Source organism: Pseudorca crassidens, chromosome 6 (assembly GCF_039906515.1).
Source record: "Pseudorca crassidens isolate mPseCra1 chromosome 6, mPseCra1.hap1, whole genome shotgun sequence".
Classification (NCBI taxonomy): domain Eukaryota; kingdom Metazoa; phylum Chordata; class Mammalia; order Artiodactyla; family Delphinidae; genus Pseudorca; species Pseudorca crassidens.
The window spans coordinates 37,652,211-37,669,788 of record NC_090301.1 but is presented as its reverse complement, the minus strand read 5'-3'; the positions used below and the strand labels follow the sequence as shown (position 1 = coordinate 37,669,788).

Sequence of the window (17,578 nt, the reverse complement as noted above, 5' to 3'; positions counted from 1 at the left end):
TCTCTGGGCTAAGAATCTAATTACAATACTTCATTTATTTGATTTTTTTCTGCTATTTACATTTCTTTTTATAGTACGCAACGCTTTATATCAAGTATGAGAACCTATTGTAATTAAGCAAAGAGATTACTGAGTTTTCATAATAACCCAAATTTCCAAAAGAGAAATACAACTGACATCCTGAACTTGTATCTATGAAGATAGTATGTCAAATGTTATGTCAGATAGAGTCCATGATTAATTACAGCATCACCATTCAAAAATTAGTAAAATATTTATTCATTTTTAAATGAAATCAGCATTTTATCCTGATCTGGACTTCTGCTATAAACCTTGGTAAAAGTAGTTTATAATTCCATAAATAGTGTATTTGCCACTTTATTTTGAGTGGACCTCATGAAAGCCATCTGTATCTTATATAACAATTGTAAATCTTCACTTAAAAATTGTAGTTTGGGGCTTCCCTGGTGGTGCAGTGGTTGAGAGTCCGCCTGCCGATGCAGGGGACGCGGTTCGTGCCCCGGTCCGGGAGGATCCCACATGCCGCGGAGCGGCTGGGCCCGTGAGCCATGGCCGCTGAGCCTGCACGTCCGGAGCCTGTGCTCGGCAACGGGAGAGGCCACAACAGTGACAGGCCCGCGCACCGCAAAAAAAACAAAACAAAAAAAATTGTAGTTTGTCACAGATAATAGGATTTTCTCTGCCTTTTTTTGTAACAATGTCAAAGAAACATTCTCATTTAATATGGTACTTTATGTAAAAGAATTTTCTACATCTTTGTAAGCATTTGCTGATCGTAATATTTTTGGTTTTATTAGTGTCTAGAAGAAAATGTTAGTTTCTGTAAAAATAACAACAAAAATGCTTTATACCTTGTTCTAAAAGGGGGTAAATGAAGTAGGAATGATAGGATTTTGTGCTCCTAGTTCCCCTACCTCCCTCAGAGATAGATTGAGGGGAGTCCAAGGAACAAGGCAACCCCAGAGAAGAGGAAACATTGGGTATGGTCGTTATTGCACTAGCAATGAGATAGCCCCTTCATCCAATTCCAGAAATTCAAAAGAATCTTTTTTGAGGGTAAATCCTTATTTAACTCCCCTAAAAAATGTCATCATGGGGCTTCCCTGGTGGCGCAGTGGTTGAGAGTACACCTGCCGATGCAGGGGACACGGGTTCGTGCCCCGGTCCGGGAAGATCCCACATGCCACGGAGCGGCTGGGCCCGTGAGCCATGGTCGCTGAGCCTGCGCATCCGGAGCCTGTGCTCCGCAACGGGAGAGGCCACAACAGTGAGGCCCGCGTACCACAAAAAAAAAAAAAAAAAAAAAGTCATCATGTTTTAAAACCTGGTGTATATTTATAGAGAGAAATTGTTCTTGCCTTGATTTCGATTAGTATTTAAATCACTTAAAAAATATTTGGTGCTTTTATATTTTTAATATTTTACAGGGACTTCCCTGCTGGTCCAGCGGTTAAGACTGCACTCCCAATGCAGGGGGCCCGGGTTCGATCCCTGGTCAGGAAACTAGATACCACATGCTGCAATTAAGACCCAGTGCAGACAAATAAATAAATATTTTTTTAAAAAAGAAAAAACACTTTACCAAAAAAATGCAGACCTTGGATTCTGATTATTGAGAACCATATTAGTGATGATATTAGTTTTCAGTGTCTGCTCTAGTAAATTACCACAGACTTAGCGACTTCAAGCAATGCAGCTTTATTCTCTTACAGTTCTTGAGGTCAGAAGCTCAAAATAAGTTTTACTGGGCTAAAATTAAGTTCCCCTCTCTTTCTGGAGGCTCCAGGGGAAATGTGCTCCTTGCCTCTTTTAGTTGCTGGAGGCTGCTGGTATTATTTGACTTGTGGCCCCATCATTCCAGTCTCTACTTCCATAATCTTATTGCCTTCTCTTCTGTAGTGATAGCTCTCTCCACCTCTCTAATTAGGGATGCTTGTGATTGCATCATTATGCCCACCTGGATAATCCAGGCTAATTTCCCCATCTCAAGATCATTTATCAGGGGCTTCCCTGGTGGACCAATGATTAAGACTCCACACTCCCAAAGCAGGGGGGCCGGGTTCTATCCCTGGACAGGGAACTAGATTCCACATGCTGCAACTAAGACCTAGTGCAGCCAAATAAATAAATATTAAAAAAAATAATAAAATCATTAATCATATTTGCAAAGTCCCTTTTGCCATATAAAGTAGCATATTTGTCTTAGGGGGCCTTTATTCAGCCTACCACAGCAGTCTTCTTGAATTCATATTGTTAATGTCAAAAAGTTCTGCATGCTATGGACTTAACTTTTACTCTGATGGTGGTTCTTTTTATTTCCTGCATGTTATCTACTTCTTTATGCCTCCCAGTCACACATGCTTGATTTAAGTCTCTGATTGAAAAAGTTGAACTTGGAATCATTTTTTGTAGCTTACCATTAACTACATCCTTGTATTGATCCATTGATAGCTAAATTTTTGGCATGATCTTTTAGTTGACTCATAGAACTGATCATTCTGTGGTTCAGAAACCTTGCTTACCAGTTTGTGAAAGGCAGAGTAGGAGAGATGGAAGATGAAACATTTTAAGGAGTATGATTTTGGGTGCAAATTAGAAAATAAACTTTAGGTAACAGCTTTCTAGAAGAGCTGTTAGAGCACTGCTTTCTAGAAGCTAGACATGAGACTACTGGAGAAGAAGGAAAATGTGATGTTTGTGACCTTAACAGGAGAGGAATAAGCTTTAAAAAAGTACATCTTTAACTATAGATTTTCAATTTCTTCCTAACTAAATTTGGAATATCTTACAATTTTTAGTTCTTCAATTCTACATTTTAGTGTTAACTTTGTGAAAACTGTCTCTAAAAAGTTAAAAACATTTCACTGGATAACATATAAATTGTGTTTTATAATAATGGCTTATATTAATGTCATATGTAGTTAGAGAAGCTGTTAAGTCTTGGCAACAACATCTGTGAAAACATCCGTTTTGCTTATTCACATTAATAAGTTTTTTTCTAAGCTATATTCACAACCTGTCTATTTAGTAATTAATGAAGGTTTTTGTTTAGTGCTGTATTTATGTGTAGTTATTTTGATTATCTGAACATAGTTAAATGTATTAATACAAAAGGATTTAAAATAACTTCGTGATGATTTGTGGACATTAGGAGGAGAGGGGTTTTTCAAACATTGCTTGGGGCAGGGGAAATGTTATGGTGCATGGCAAAATGAGCTTAGTTGTTGGTGAGAGGATTATGGCTGGAATGAGTGGGGTTTGCTATTTCTGAATAAGATGCCAACTTTTAGGGCAAGGGTAGAGACTAAGTCCTTGTTATTTTAATTAAATGCCAGTTCCCAGATATAGAGCAATCACTATGGGAAGAATCCATCAGTACAGAGTAGAAAGCTCAGATTTAGCAGGATAATACCAATTAAAATGTGACCATATTGATTGGTGTCACATTTCTGGGGTGTTAGGAGAGGCCACAGTCTGTGAAGTGAGGTCTTAAGTGTCAGAAGGAGAGGCCTCTCAAATGTGTCTTTCTGGCTCTCAAAGCCCTCCAAACCCAAGATATCATTTCCTCTGTACTCTTCAGACTCCACTCATGTGTGAGATTCAAGGGTTCATATACTCACTGAGAATTAAAAATCATTACTCGTGTAGAATCAGAATGGAGTGCGAAAAGGGGCCAAGATGTGACCTAGAAAGGCAGTGATGATGGTGAAAGGGAGGCCAGGTGGAGAGCGACAGATAGGATAGATTTCTCCTGATGCAGATGTTCTCTCGACCTACAGAAGAAGAATTTTTCATCTTTGAGTTCCCTATTTCCTACTCTCTCCCAATGCCTGTGACACCCTAGATCTATTGATAAGAGCCCATCTGTACCCCCAATCTCACTCAGGTCCTGGCACACCATGTGCTGCTCTGCAAGGTTTGAGGTTTGAGATGCTTTGCTCCGAGCTTCCCAAGACCTTAAAACCAGACAATTTTCAGACCTTTGTGGGCAGTAGAGTCCACCCCCACATAAGACCAAATATATTAAAATGTATCCCCATTTCACATTAAATATTATTTGTATATTAAAAAATATAAATTTGAACAGCTTTTTGTAATTGATTTTAAGAATTTGTCTCGCCATTGGTCACTTAGTTTACAATTGGCTGTGTTTCTCATCCATCATCACATATGCCTTGGAAGTGAGAAAAGTTAATCTACAAGTTACGTTCAAAGTTAACATTTTTATGAATATGAAAGGAAATAACGTTTTTATATATATTACGTTTATTACAGCTATTTAAATATTTCAGTTTGGCAGTTTTCATATTTTGGAGCCAGTGTATTTTTTATTTTATTTTTTTGTTTGTTTGTCTGTTTGTTTTTTGCGGTACGCGGGCCTCTCACTGTTGTGGCCGCTCCTGTTGCGGAGCACAGGTTCCGGACGCGCAGGCTCAGCGGCCATGGCTCACGGGCCCAGCCGCTCCGCGGCATGTGGGATCTTCCTGGACCGGGGCACAAACCCGTGTCCCCTGCATTGGCAGGCGGACTCTCAACCACTGCGCCACCAAGGAAGCCCCAATGTATTTTTTAACACGTCTCAAATATTTTGGAGCACCCCTGAGAAGTTCATAGGTCCTCAAGTTTAAAATGATCTGCTTATGGGACTTCCCTGGTGGTCCAGTCGGTAGGACTGCACTCCCGATGTGGGGGACCCGGTTCGATCCCTGGTCAGGGAACTAGGTCCTACATGCATGCCGCAACTAAGAAGTCCACATGCCGCAGTGAAGATTCCGCGTGCCAAAACTAAGACCCGGAGCAGCCTAGATAAATAAGTATTTTTTAAAAATTCACTAAAATGATCTGTTTATAATTTTATAACACAAACACAATCTATTACTAGAATATTATTATTTATCAAATATCATTTGCTCAGGGAAGCCTTCCCTGACCTTGAATATATTAGGTTCATCTGTTATATGCCCTCCTAGCAAACTTTGCTTCCTATGAGTATTTACATCAACTATAATTACATAATTATTTCTATTACTGTTCATGCACTATCTTTCTCCTCCGTTAGCCTATTGATTCCATAAGTGCAAGACTGACCAAGAGTTAAGAAATATTTGTTAAAGGAACGAATGGGTGAGAGAGTGAACCTGCATCTTCTCACAGGGAATCTGTTTCAGGAGGAGGGTTTCATCACTGACAAGAGACTGAACGCTGAAAACTAAAAAGCATTCTTAAAATATATCCTCCCTCCTCTGCCTTTTGTTTGGGATATCTGCCTTTAACATGATCTGTACCTGTAGAGGTAGCAGCATGGTCTTCCGCAGACATAATGGCTGCTTAGCGTCCGGTCTTGGGTCTCTGGCTCTTCTGGAGACCCTGTGAACTACCTAATATACTTGGCAAAGTAGTGGTGAATCTTTTGATTTACCACATAGAAATATATTTAAATCTTTAGCTGTTATATTCATATTTAAAAGATGTCCTGTATTTGTTCTGCAGTTTCCCCAAACATAGGATTGTTCACCTCACTAAAAAGAACTTTGCAAACTTAAAACTGGACCTTTTGAAAAAAAATAATGTTTTCAGTTTCTTGAGCACCTAACCAGGTGTCAGGAACTGTGGTACATTTCCCACATAATTGCACTAAATCCTCATACGATTAAATTTGTTTGTTTCTATCCCCACTTTACACATAAGTAAACTGAGCTTCAAAGTAGCTGTTCAGTGTCCACAGGAACAAGTAGCAGGGCCAGGGTCTGCACTCAGTCCTGGCTCCAAAGCTCAGCCTTCTCTGTTTTGATCTGCTATTTCATATGTTTCTGAATATTGCCTGCTACCTATGCTTGGGAGACTTCTTTAATTCTTATGTTGAGTAGGATTGTGTTAGGCAGCATGTGTTGGCATGGAGTGGCTTAACCAAATAAGGTTTTGCTTTTCTTTGTAGCAAGGCCAGAGGTCAGCAGTCCTGGGCTTGTGCAGTGGCTCCAGGGTCCTTCACTGGTGTCCCAGGCTCTTCCTGACTTTCCATCCCACCATCCTTGGGGCATGGCCACCTTCCTCATGGCTATTTCTTGGTTATAAGAAGGCTGCTCTCCTCCGGGCTGCACACACTGGCCCACACTGGGTATTAGCAATCTTTTGAAAACTGCTAACCCAATTTAAAACAAAAAAAGGCATTTTCTTTTTTTGTTGTTTTGCAATTTTTTATTAGTGAGTTTAAACCAGGGCATGTTTATTGGTTGTTTATGTTTCTTTTTAAAATAAACTACTTGGGAATTCCCTGGCGGTCCATTGGTTAGGACTCTGCGCTCTCACTGCTGAGGGCCTGGGTTCAATCCCTGGTTGGGGAACTAAGATCCTGTAAGCCGTGCGGGGTGGCCAAAAAAAAAAAAAAAAGACTTTTAAATAAACTACTTATTTGTGTCATTTGCAGTTTTTTCTACTAGGTTGTACATCTGTTTTTTATTAACATCCTTTGTATACTTAGAATATTAGCCCTTTGTTATTTGATCATTTCTTGATTACAATTTTTTGTTTACTTTTTGATGATGTTAATGGAGTGTTTTTCTGTGTGCAGGTTTTAAATGTGCAGTCTTAGTATTTACACAGTCTTTTCCTTTATGGCTTCTGGGTTTTGAATTATGCTCTAAATATTTGCTCATATATTATTACAGTATTTTTATAGTTTTGTTTTTTATATTTAATTTTTAATTCATCTGTAAGATATTTTGGAATAAGGTATGAATCCCATTCATTTTAACTCAAGTCTGTGGCAGTAGCTCTTTACATGAAGAGGTGGGAAAAAAGGGAGAAACATACATAAAATGTCAGTCTGCAGCTATACCATAAAGCTGGAAGTTTTAAAAAATGGAATCTTAACTAATACTTTTGGAGGGGGTTAGACAAGGAGAAAAATCTTGAGTCACATGGTTTCCCAAAAGAACAAATTCAGAAGAATGACATGTGGCTAAGGAACTAGTGTTTACAGGAAAAAATATTGAAATGTTAAAACCCACTTTTTGTGTGTGCTGTATAAACATTCAACTATGCCTATAGTCTGAGAAAGAATAAAGGAAATGTAAGTAAAATATCCAAATTTGGTGTGTCTCAGTTTTCTATTAATTTACTGAAATTAGAAGACATGCTATATTCTCTTGTGTTAAATAAAAAGTCATTTTACTAACCACATCTACTACAATGATGTGAGTGGTTCTACTTTTGAAACTTTAACATGTTGAAAACGACTGTCCCTGAGGATTAGTATCCCCATTAAGACACAAAGGAGTTGAAATGTGTGTATTTAACAGTTTTTCTGCATAACCAACCAAAGAAATTCTTACATTAGAAAGCCTGGACTTCAGATTTCCCAGGTGTCCGTGTGGGTGGTTCTTGACTAGCCCGCCCAGAGTCAGGTCTCCTGGCAGCTCAGGCACAGCAGTGATTAACTGGGAGGAGAGAGTGAACACTTGATTGAAACATGGAGGGTCAATTCAAACTTTTTTCCATGTAGGCAAATCTTCTAATTCCCCCAGCTGTTTTATTTAGTGATTACATTTTTGATGAGAAGATAAGAATAACTTGATTTCCATTTCTTATTGGTTTGCTTCACTGGCCTTTTATGCCTTAGTGTACACTTTGGAACTTCATTTTCAGCAATTGAGATACTGTTTTGCAGGGAAATGACTCAACAGGTAAAGGAAGTTAAAGAAAAAAAATGTTACCATTTTACCAGAACTGATTTTCCTTTGAAGCTGCTGTCTAGGTATACAACGACGACGGATGGGGGTGAAGTCCAAACTTCTTACATGACCTCCACTAACTCTGTGCGGTGAGGGTGGGGAGCCTCTGACTGGCCCGCGGGGATGAAATCCCCAGTTCCCTACTGTCTTTCTCTGACACCACCCTGGCCGCGGTGTTGGGCCCCTTTGGTATAGCCTTGTGAGGGTGGAAATCTAGGCTTTCCACTCGGTCTGTGCTGGTGTAGGTCCAGGTGAGGTCACAGGTTTTTCTGTGGTGGTGTTTGGCTGGAGTAGAACAGTTATTGTCTAAATATGTGCCATCTTTCTAGGCTTTTCTTAGGGTTTTCTTGGTCTGCAACATTGGCATTTCCTGATTGCTGGTTTCTTCAGCTTCCAAGTCTGAGATACATGAGGCAAAAATAAAACGAAGAAACTCACCACTGGTCATCTTATGTTTATGTATAATCATTTGTCAGAACTGGCTCTATAAACTTTGGGCTATTGCACAAGTAAAACTCACTCTCAAGGTATGATAAATTGCTATAATTAATATTATTTAAATGGTTCTGATGGCTTGCATTTAGCTGGTTTTCCTACATACCCACCAGTGTATTTTGAATTAAAATGCTTAGTTATAGACTCTCCCCATTGCTAGCACCACTCCATTTCAGTGCTCACTTGAAATTTAGTCTTTCCATACAGGCGGCTGCTGGGGCCCTGAGGAGTCGAGAGAAGGAAATCCTTTTTAGTCTTAATGCTGAAAGAGCCACAGTCCTTCTAGCCTAGAGGGAATGGTAGCGAGGAGTTAAGGTAGTGAGGAAAGGCTGGGAAAAGAGACAGTTCCTTAGCTGTTCCAGAATGAAAGAAATGAAAATGCAACTGGTGTATTTATAGTCAAATATACAAACACCTGCTCCTGATAAAACAAATGATTTGAAGATGATAGTTGTGATTCGGACTTACCACAGCCCTGCCTCCTGCTTCTATAGGTGTCTGAAGGCTCCTGGAAGCCCTCAAGTCTCTTAAAAAGAGTGATGTTTCTGTTGTCTTTAAGTGACATTGATAGAGCTGCTCCCCAGCTCAGTGGCAATTTCTCTGGTAATTAGGTGCTAAATGCTGTCCATGGAGATAACAGGTGACATTCAACCCAAATGGGATGGAACTAACAGGTGGTTATGGAAACCTAAGACAAGTGCCATAGATGCTGTACCAAGGGGAATGGCAGAACCTCACACCCACATCTATGATTTGCATATTTTTTCATCATCATAATTTATAGGTATTAAAAATTCACATGCCAGAGCCCCTAAGGAATTACACAGCGTTATGAAAAGAACTGAATGTACAACTGGTAGATAATGATAAGGTTACTCACATTTAACTTCTTAGGCATATAGAGTCCAAGTTTTGTTACTTTTTGTTTTTTAAAAGAGACTCAGTTACTTATATATAATTAAAATGCTCTAGAACCATTTGGTCATTATTTATTCACTATCATACAAATTTGCCACATAACTTAAGGGTAACTGTTGGAGTAACTGTTTATAAAATAGGTTTTAAGGGTATGACCACTAAGTTTATCCTAATAAAAAGACTTTTTTAATAAGAAGAAATAACAGATTAGAAACAAATTGTGAAAAGAAAGTATTCTTATACAAATTTTTAAAAAATTAAAAGAGATTTCTGAGTTTTCCTTTAGTCGATATAAATTTCTTTCTCTGTTTTTTTTTGGGGGGGGGAGGGTACGCGGGCCTCTCACTGCTGTGGCTTCTCCCATTGCGGAGCACAGTCTCCGGATGCGCAGGCCCAGCGGCTCACGGGCCCAGCGGCTCACGGGCCCAGCCGCTCTGCGGCATGTGGGATCCTCCCAGACCGGGGCACGAACCCACGTCCCCTGAATCGGCAGGCGGACTCTCAACCACTGCGCCACCAGGGAAGCCCCTTCTTTCTCTGTTTTTAATACTTCAAATCCCTTCTTTACACTAACAGAATATACCAGAATCTCTGCCTGTTGTAGACCCTGGCATTAGGAAAAACTGTATGATCTTTCTGAGTTCATTACCTGTGTTTCATAACTCATGGCATTTTGTGGGCTCCAGAAGTAGTATTTATTTCTACCAAAAATTCACCAACTCATGAATATGGAACTCAGGTTCATCTAAAAGTCAAAACCAAAAGCACTTCTGCAAATACTGTTGATAGCTATTTCCATAGAATAATACTGAGCAGAATATTCTTCAGTTCCTTTATACCTATAAAGGTAATGCTTCTGCATGGTAGAAGTAGAATAATTCCATGTCAATCTTACCAACAATTCATGGAGATCAACATAGTTTAGTTACACCATACATTTTTTTTTGAAGTATGGTTGATTTACATGTCAACCATATGGTTGATTTACATTTACATAACAGATTTACATAAAAACTTTATTTATTTTTTTGGCCACACTGTGCGGCATGCAGGTTCTTAGTTCTCCAGCCGGGGATTGAACCTGTGCCCCCTGCATCGGGAGTGCAGAGTCTTAACCACTGGACCACCAGGGAAGTCCCTAGTTACACTATATATTTGATAACATGTAATACATATCTGTCATATGTGTAAAACATTATGAGCATTTGTGTTCAATAAAACAATAGCCCAATTACAAATGACATTTTATTATTCAAATGACTTTATAATGTCAACACCAATGCTAATAAAAATATTTAATAGGCTGAACTCATTAATGGCACAGTTGTAATTCATTTGAAGTAAACCACATTTCAAAGTAAGCCTTTCGTAGATAAATGAAAATCCTCTATTTTGTAAAATTTTAATCTTTACCTGTTAAAGGCTGGGCAAGGCAAAGGCATCCCTACTAGCAGAGCAAGAAAAGCAGAGATGGAACAGATAAGTCACTGTACACGTTGCATGTGCTATGAGCACCTTTTTACTCCTGCAGGACTGAAAATTCTGGGTTTCCACATTCTTCATGCTTTAGCAATCAAAATAAAAGCGTAATTCATATCTAGGCTGATAAAAGACTTGTTTCCATTTAAAGTTGATGTTTCCCTTTTCAGACTATTTACAATTTAAAAGAAAGAAAATTAATTCTGTCTATTACGGTTTTTAAATATTGAGATTGTGGGTTCTTCTCATATTGAATTTTAAGGGATGGTGCTTTGCTGTGTTTCTAGGCTATCAGACACAAGAAAGTTTAAGCTCAATGAATTAGTACGAGGTTGGTAACATGGTGACCCTTTAAAACCAAAGACATACAAAAAGGATTTTTTTTCAAAGAATATTTTAACAAATAAGGGTTTGCTTTGTACATACCTGCCATAGTTAAAGACAAAATTTAGATTAATTGTTATATTCAGGAAATAGGTACTTTATTAATTAGCCCTGTGTGTGTGTGTGTGTGTGTGTGTGTGTGTGTGAGAGAGAGAGAGAGAGAGAGAGAGAGAGAGGAAGAATTTTCAGCTTAAGTAAGGCTCTAACCTGAGAATTTTCTAATTAAGTGAAAATACTGGTTGAGATATTTAGTTGTCTTACCAGGAATTGTAAGAAAAGTATACCTTACACATTCATGAGACACTGAAGTATATTGGTTAATAACCTCATAAGACATCTGCTTAAACAGATGTTTTAGTTGAGAAAACTGTAAACATGATTCTAAATTTACAAATATGTTGGTTATTCTTCCTTGCCTGGAAGGTTGAGCCAAAGTTTATGTAGATTAGAGGAAAGCCTGAGTCTGGAAAAATTCAAAGTATTCCATAAATGCAGATAAAGCAATACAATAAAGTAACTTGGCAATTATTTTAATAATTATTTACAAGGCCTCTGTTCCTTCTTTGCTCACATACAAGTGACCTGAGTTACTCCATCTTCCTGGTCAAACTGTCCATCATCTATTTCCCGCAGGACACTGTCACTGTTGCTGAACCCGGAGAAGCTGCTGTGCTGGGCCGGCCTCTTCTCCTTCATCCAGCATTCTCGAGAAGGAGCGAGGAGGCGCGCCTCGGGCGGGCTCCAGCCCTCTGCAGGGTGTGACAGGGCCGTGTCCAATCCGACGCTCCTACTAGTGACTTTGCTCCTGTCTTCACCTTTCACGTGTCGGCCGCCTTTCCTCTGAAACACAAGAGATTGGCAACCAGGAGTTAAAAGAATGGGCGCCGCCTTGTCCCGCTGGTCTAGTTCCCTGCCCGCTTCTCTTCAAGGGCCAGCTCGGGCCGCCCTTCACGTTCCCTCCTCCCCGCCCTCCAAGCGAAGGTGCGCTCCCCTCTCTGTTCACACCACTTGGTGGCTTCCTGGCCCATCGTTCTCCTCATCGGCGGGCGGGCTGTGTGCCCCTGTCTGGGTCCTCAATGACACCTCTGAGGAGAGGGACCTGCTGAGATCTTACTTGGGGGAGCAAAGCAGGTAGAGAGAGATGCTAAAACCTCCATTTTCCTTCTAGGTGTTTGTCGGGATCTGAGCAGCAGAAAAAGTGCCCCAGAGGCTACCTCTCCCCCATTTCTATAGGAATAGACTGCACAGGTGATTCAAACTGAGATCATATTGGAATAAGGGGCACCTTTCTAGGTGGAGCAGACGCCTCTCCTTGTCCTGCTACAAGCCGCTTCTGCCTGACACAATGGGATTGCTCAGCAGCGGGACCAGCTCCTTCTGCAGACTGTCAGAGAAGCTGCGGCTATTTTCACTATGAAATATTGCTGAGGCCTGACCTCATCCTTGCTGCGGTTCGCAGTAGAAAGACGTGGTCTCTGCCAAGGTAACTTAAGTCAAACTAAGATATCTAAGTCAACAGACGGAGAGCTCAGGGAGAGAACTGTGGGTCCTCAGACTCCTGATGAGACTACAGGGGCTTCTTTAATACCGATAACATCCTTTTGGCTCTCGGAGCAGCGCCATGGCGGTCGGAAAGAACAAGCACCTTACGAAAGGCGGTAAAAAGGGAGCCAAGAAGGAAGTGGTTGACCCATTTTCTAAGAAAGATTGGTATGATGTGAAAGCACCAGCTATGTTCAATATAAGAAATATTGGGAAAACACTAGTCACGAGAACTCAAGGAACCAAAATCGCATCTGATGGCCTCAAGGGTCGTGTGTTTGAAGTGAGCCTTGCTGATCTGCAGAATGATGAAGTTGCATTTAGAAAATTCAAGCTTATTACTGAGGATGTTCAGGGCAAAAACTGCCTGACTAATTTCCATGGCGTGGATCTTACCCGTGACAAAATGTGCTTCATGGTCAAAAAATGGCAGACCATGATTGAAGCTCACGTTGATGTCAAGACTACCGATGGTTATTTGCTTCATCTCTTCTGTGTGGGTTTTACTAAAAAACGCAACACTCAGATTCGGAAGACCTCTTATGCCCAGCACCAGCAGGTCCGCCAGATCCGCAAGAAGATGATGGAAATCATGACCCGAGAGGTGCAGACAAATGACTTGAAAGAGGTGGTCAATAAACTGATTCCAGACAGCATTGGAAAAGACATAGAAAAGGCCTGCCAATCTATTTATCCACTCCATGATGTCTTTGTTAGAAAAGCAAAAATGCTGAAGAAGCCCAGGTTTGAATTGGGAAAACTCATGGAGCTACATGGTGAAGGTAGTAGTTCTGGAAAAGCTACTGGGGACGAGACAGGTGCTAAAGTTGAACGAGTTGATGGACATGAGCCACCAGTCCAGGAATCTGTTTAAAAATCAGACTTTTAATGGTGACAAATAAAGACCTCATTTGTGCTAAAAAAAAAATACTGATAACATGACAGATATTAGATCATGATCATATACTCAGGCACAAAAGCTGAGTAAGGATAAATAAGATAAAGATAAAATTTAAAAAACATTAAAAAAGCCCAGTAATTTCCCAGATTACAAAGCGTTTATTTGCTTAAAGCTCATTTATATGTTAGTTGGGAACTAGGATTACATTTTCTCAAATGTGAGAACTAAATTTACTCAAAAAAAAACTCAGAAAAATATATAGAAGTCAGATGCCTAGGCTAGTCTTACGAAAGTTTGTTAATCCATAGGTTTCTTGAACTATAGTGTATAAAATAGAAATGCATGGACTTCCCTGGCGGTCCAGTGGTTAAGACTCCATGCTTCCACTGCAGTGGGCGCGGCTCTGATCTCTGGTCGGGGAGCTAAGATCCCGCATGCCGTGCGGTGGGGCAAAAAATTAAAAAAAAATAAAAGTAAAAGGATTTCATACTGGCTTTCATGGCAAATATACCATGCAAACAGCGGTATTAAACTGAATCTTGCAGGCTACTGTGGAATGTAACCACGGTTGATGGCACTGTTTGTATAGGAAGATGCAGGCCTCAGTGTGTTGCATTGAAAGGAGTGTGTTGGCAGCTCATCTTTTTCTTGGCTGAGTTACTGGAGTCCTTGGACAAGTTGAAAGGAACAAGTCTGCAGTGGGTCCTGCCTCAATAAAGGCCCACTCTTACAGCCCAAGTCAGACATAGCTTGATGGTAGGGACATTTTCATTTGCATTCATCAAGTGCAAGTCTCAGATCTCAAATCTTTTCCCTTTTTATTCCCATTCACCAAATGTACTGAATTTAATACAAGCAGTGGAACCTGACAGACTTACTCTCAGGGTAGAGGATTTGAGAATGTCTCGTTCTCCCTGGCATTGGGACGCTGGTCAGTGAGGATATAGCCTTTTGGCTGCAGGCGGGGCTGACCGGTACTGCTCCTTTCTCAAGCCTAGCTACTGGCTCCTTTCCCACAGGCACAAAGGATGCATTCACTCCTGAATGACCTCTCCTGTTGACTGAATGAAATGGGAAGGAGGGGGAGCCTGGGAGCACTTGGCAGCCTGGATCTTTCCTTTTTCACCAGCCCCAGGGACAAAGGTGAATTTTGCAATAAATTCCTTCTTGTACATCAGCCAATAGAGGCCAGCTCTCACATACTCAATGAGAATTTTCTTAATAAAAATTGGGTATTAAATAAGACAGTGACAGTAATTCACTTTTAAATAAGTATTAATAAGTAAACAGCCACCAAAATTTAAATATTAGAAGATGACAAAATACCTAACTCTATAAAAGATTTGAGAACAAACTCTTTTTTTTTTTACCAAGTGACTTTTAATAAATACATGTTCAGCAGTGATGTCACCTCCCTCACTCTACATGAAATAATAGCTTTTCCAACAAACCAAATTGCAATGTTCTTATAACTTAGAGTGTAGGAGACTGAAACATGACCAAGTCCTTGGAGATCATCTACTTTAATCCCTCATTGTACAGAGGTAAGACCCAGAAGGAAGATGGTATTTGTCCAAGGTCAGGGAGTAGCTGGCTCTGAACTGGAGCCGGAGTGTCTTACCTTATTTTTTTCACATTATCTGCTCTGCAAAAATATGAGTAGATTTGTGGTCAAAGATTTGTATGTTTCTCAAATAAAAGTTTCCAATTACAAAAATAGTACACGCTCAGTGTAGAAAACCAGGCAAAAATAAAGAAAAAAGCAAAACCCACCCACAAACCCATCTCACAGAGATACCACTGTTTAAATTTGGCATGTTTTACTATGTATTTGCATATGCACACATGGATGTGTACAGCTAGCTCACTTTTGCACTTAACACTCACTATATTTTGAGTATTTCACTATGTCAATAAAGAGATTTTTCATGCAACATTGCCAGACTTATTCATATAGGGTCTCACTTTCTTCTGATATTTTCACTGTAGAATGAGAGCAGATTCTACCAAGAGTTGCATGCAGATCTAATGCTACCCTTTGATAAAATCAATCAACTTCTTAGAATCATCCTCATTTACTAAAAATGAATGACCCATTTCAAATACACGAGACTCAGTGACAAACCAGTCTCAGGTAGGCTCTCCTACCAATGTATCTTTCATTTTCCACTGTTGACATCTTAAAAACAAAAGTAAAAGAACAAAGTCAGAATTATACCAGCAATCGTAAGACTTTGCATTGTCTTGGACAGTGTTATGATGGATAGAGTGGAAGAGTAGCTAAAAAATATGGTTTATAAAGTAATAAAAACATGGAGTGGACATTCAAGATTTCTCTTCCTTGTGTGTCTCAGGGTTGAAAGAGGAATAGGAAGCCACTGTAAGACTGTGACTCCAGTACCAGTTAGAAGAGTCCGAGCTTTTGAATCATGCAGAGAAACCCCAACCCTTCTTGCTCACAGAATATGTTCCTGAGTCATCCAAGCTTGGGGCTGTCAAAATCATTCAAACCTGGGAAGGGAAAAAGGTGTCGTGGACAACCATCTTTCCAGCTAGCTTTCCTATCCACCTTCCTCTCTACTGCAGTGTGGGCATGTGACCCAATCAGATCCAATCAGAGTCCTTCCCTGGGATTGCTATATTGACTCTAGGATAAAGAAGTTCTTTCTAAAAATTGAAGTATAATTGATTTACAATATTATATTAGTTTCAGGTGTACAACAGTGATTCAATATTTTTATAGATTATACTCTATTTAAAGTCATTATAAAATATTGGCTATATTCCCTGTGCTGTACAATATATCCTTGTAGCTTATTTATTTTATACATACATACATACATACATATTTTATATATACATTTTATACATAGTAGTTTGTACGTCTTAACCCCCTACCCCTATCCTGCCCCTCCCCCTCCTTTCCTCTCCCCTCTGGTAACCACTGGTTTGTTCTTTATATCTGTGAGTGTGCTTCTTTTTGTTATATTCATTTGTTTGTTTTATTTTTTAGATTCCACATATAAGTGATAACATACAGTATTTGTCTTTCTCTGTCTGAGTTATTTCAAGAAGTTCTTTCTTTTTGATGAGGTGGCCATACTCACCTCATAAGAAGCCCTCTGCACATACATACGTAGAAGCTGAAACAAACAGAACATCCTGGGGCTGTTGAATCTCTGGAATCAGTCCCTGAGGCACTGTTTTTGGTAGCTCTCTTTTTGATATTATGAGCTATGCCAGAATCCTTCCCACCTAGAAGCCAATAAATTCTCTTATGGACAGAGGCTAATCTGAGCAGGGTTTCTGTCCCTTACACCCCAAGGGACACCAATAAGTCATGTGGAAACAAGTGTGGGTGGCCCAGAAGAGGGCTGCTCTCCAGCCTGAACACTGCCCTGTGGCTGCGGTTGAGCCCTCGTCCCTTCTGCCCACACCAGTAAGAAGCCCATTTGCTTTGAGTGAAAAGCATTCCCTAGATGAAGGACTTCATTAATGATAAAAGCAAAATGCTTTCATTTTTATCTATACATGATGTTCTTTGAGGTACCTGACATCTTCTATTTATACTGCCACCAAATTAGATTTCACATAGACTTCAACTGAGGATACTAACAGCTAGTGAATGAAATATGACCCTATGACTTTCCAATAATTTCAAATGACTGGAAAAGTAAGAACAAAGTTTGATTAAATAATTATCTTACCATGCAGTAAGGAAAGAAGTTAATGTATATGTTAAACATTTCTTAGTATTCATGTGATTTTATTTTTTTATTATTATTATTTTAATTTATGAATTTATTTATCTTTGGCTGCGTTGGGTCTTTGTTGCTGCACACAGGCCTTCTCTAACTGTGTCTTGGGGGAGCTACTCTTTGTTGCGGTGAGCGGGCCCCTCACTGCAGTGACTTCTCCTGTTTCAGAGCACAGGTTCTAGGCACACAAGCTTCAGTAGCTGTGGCACATGGGCTCAGTAGTTGTCGCTCGCCGGCTCTAGAGCACAGGCTCAGCAGTTGTGGCGTACGGGCTTAGTTGCTCTGCGGCATGTGGGATCTTCCCGGACCAGGGCTCGAACCCAGGTCCCCTGCATTGGCAGGCAGCCTCT

At 40.0% G+C, this 17,578-nt stretch overlaps 2 protein-coding genes across 2 annotated transcripts in view; one reads left to right on the top strand and one right to left on the bottom strand.

Annotated features, from left to right (window-relative positions):
- Positions 1-10,395: 10,395 nt before the first annotated feature.
- The window catches only part of RFTN2 (raftlin family member 2), a 61,070-nt gene continuing 53,887 nt past the window's right edge, over positions 10,396-17,578 (bottom strand). The window contains exon 9 of the mRNA XM_067741122.1: positions 10,396-11,867. Within this exon, the coding sequence (XP_067597223.1) occupies positions 11,595-11,867 (273 nt within the window). The 3' untranslated portion in view covers positions 10,396-11,594. The remainder of the gene's footprint in view (positions 11,868-17,578) is intronic.
- LOC137226380 (small ribosomal subunit protein eS1-like) lies at positions 12,508-13,497 on the top strand. The gene has a single exon (XM_067741127.1). The coding sequence runs from the start codon at positions 12,649-12,651 to the stop codon at positions 13,441-13,443; it is 795 nt and encodes a 264-aa protein (XP_067597228.1). The 5' UTR covers positions 12,508-12,648; the 3' UTR covers positions 13,444-13,497.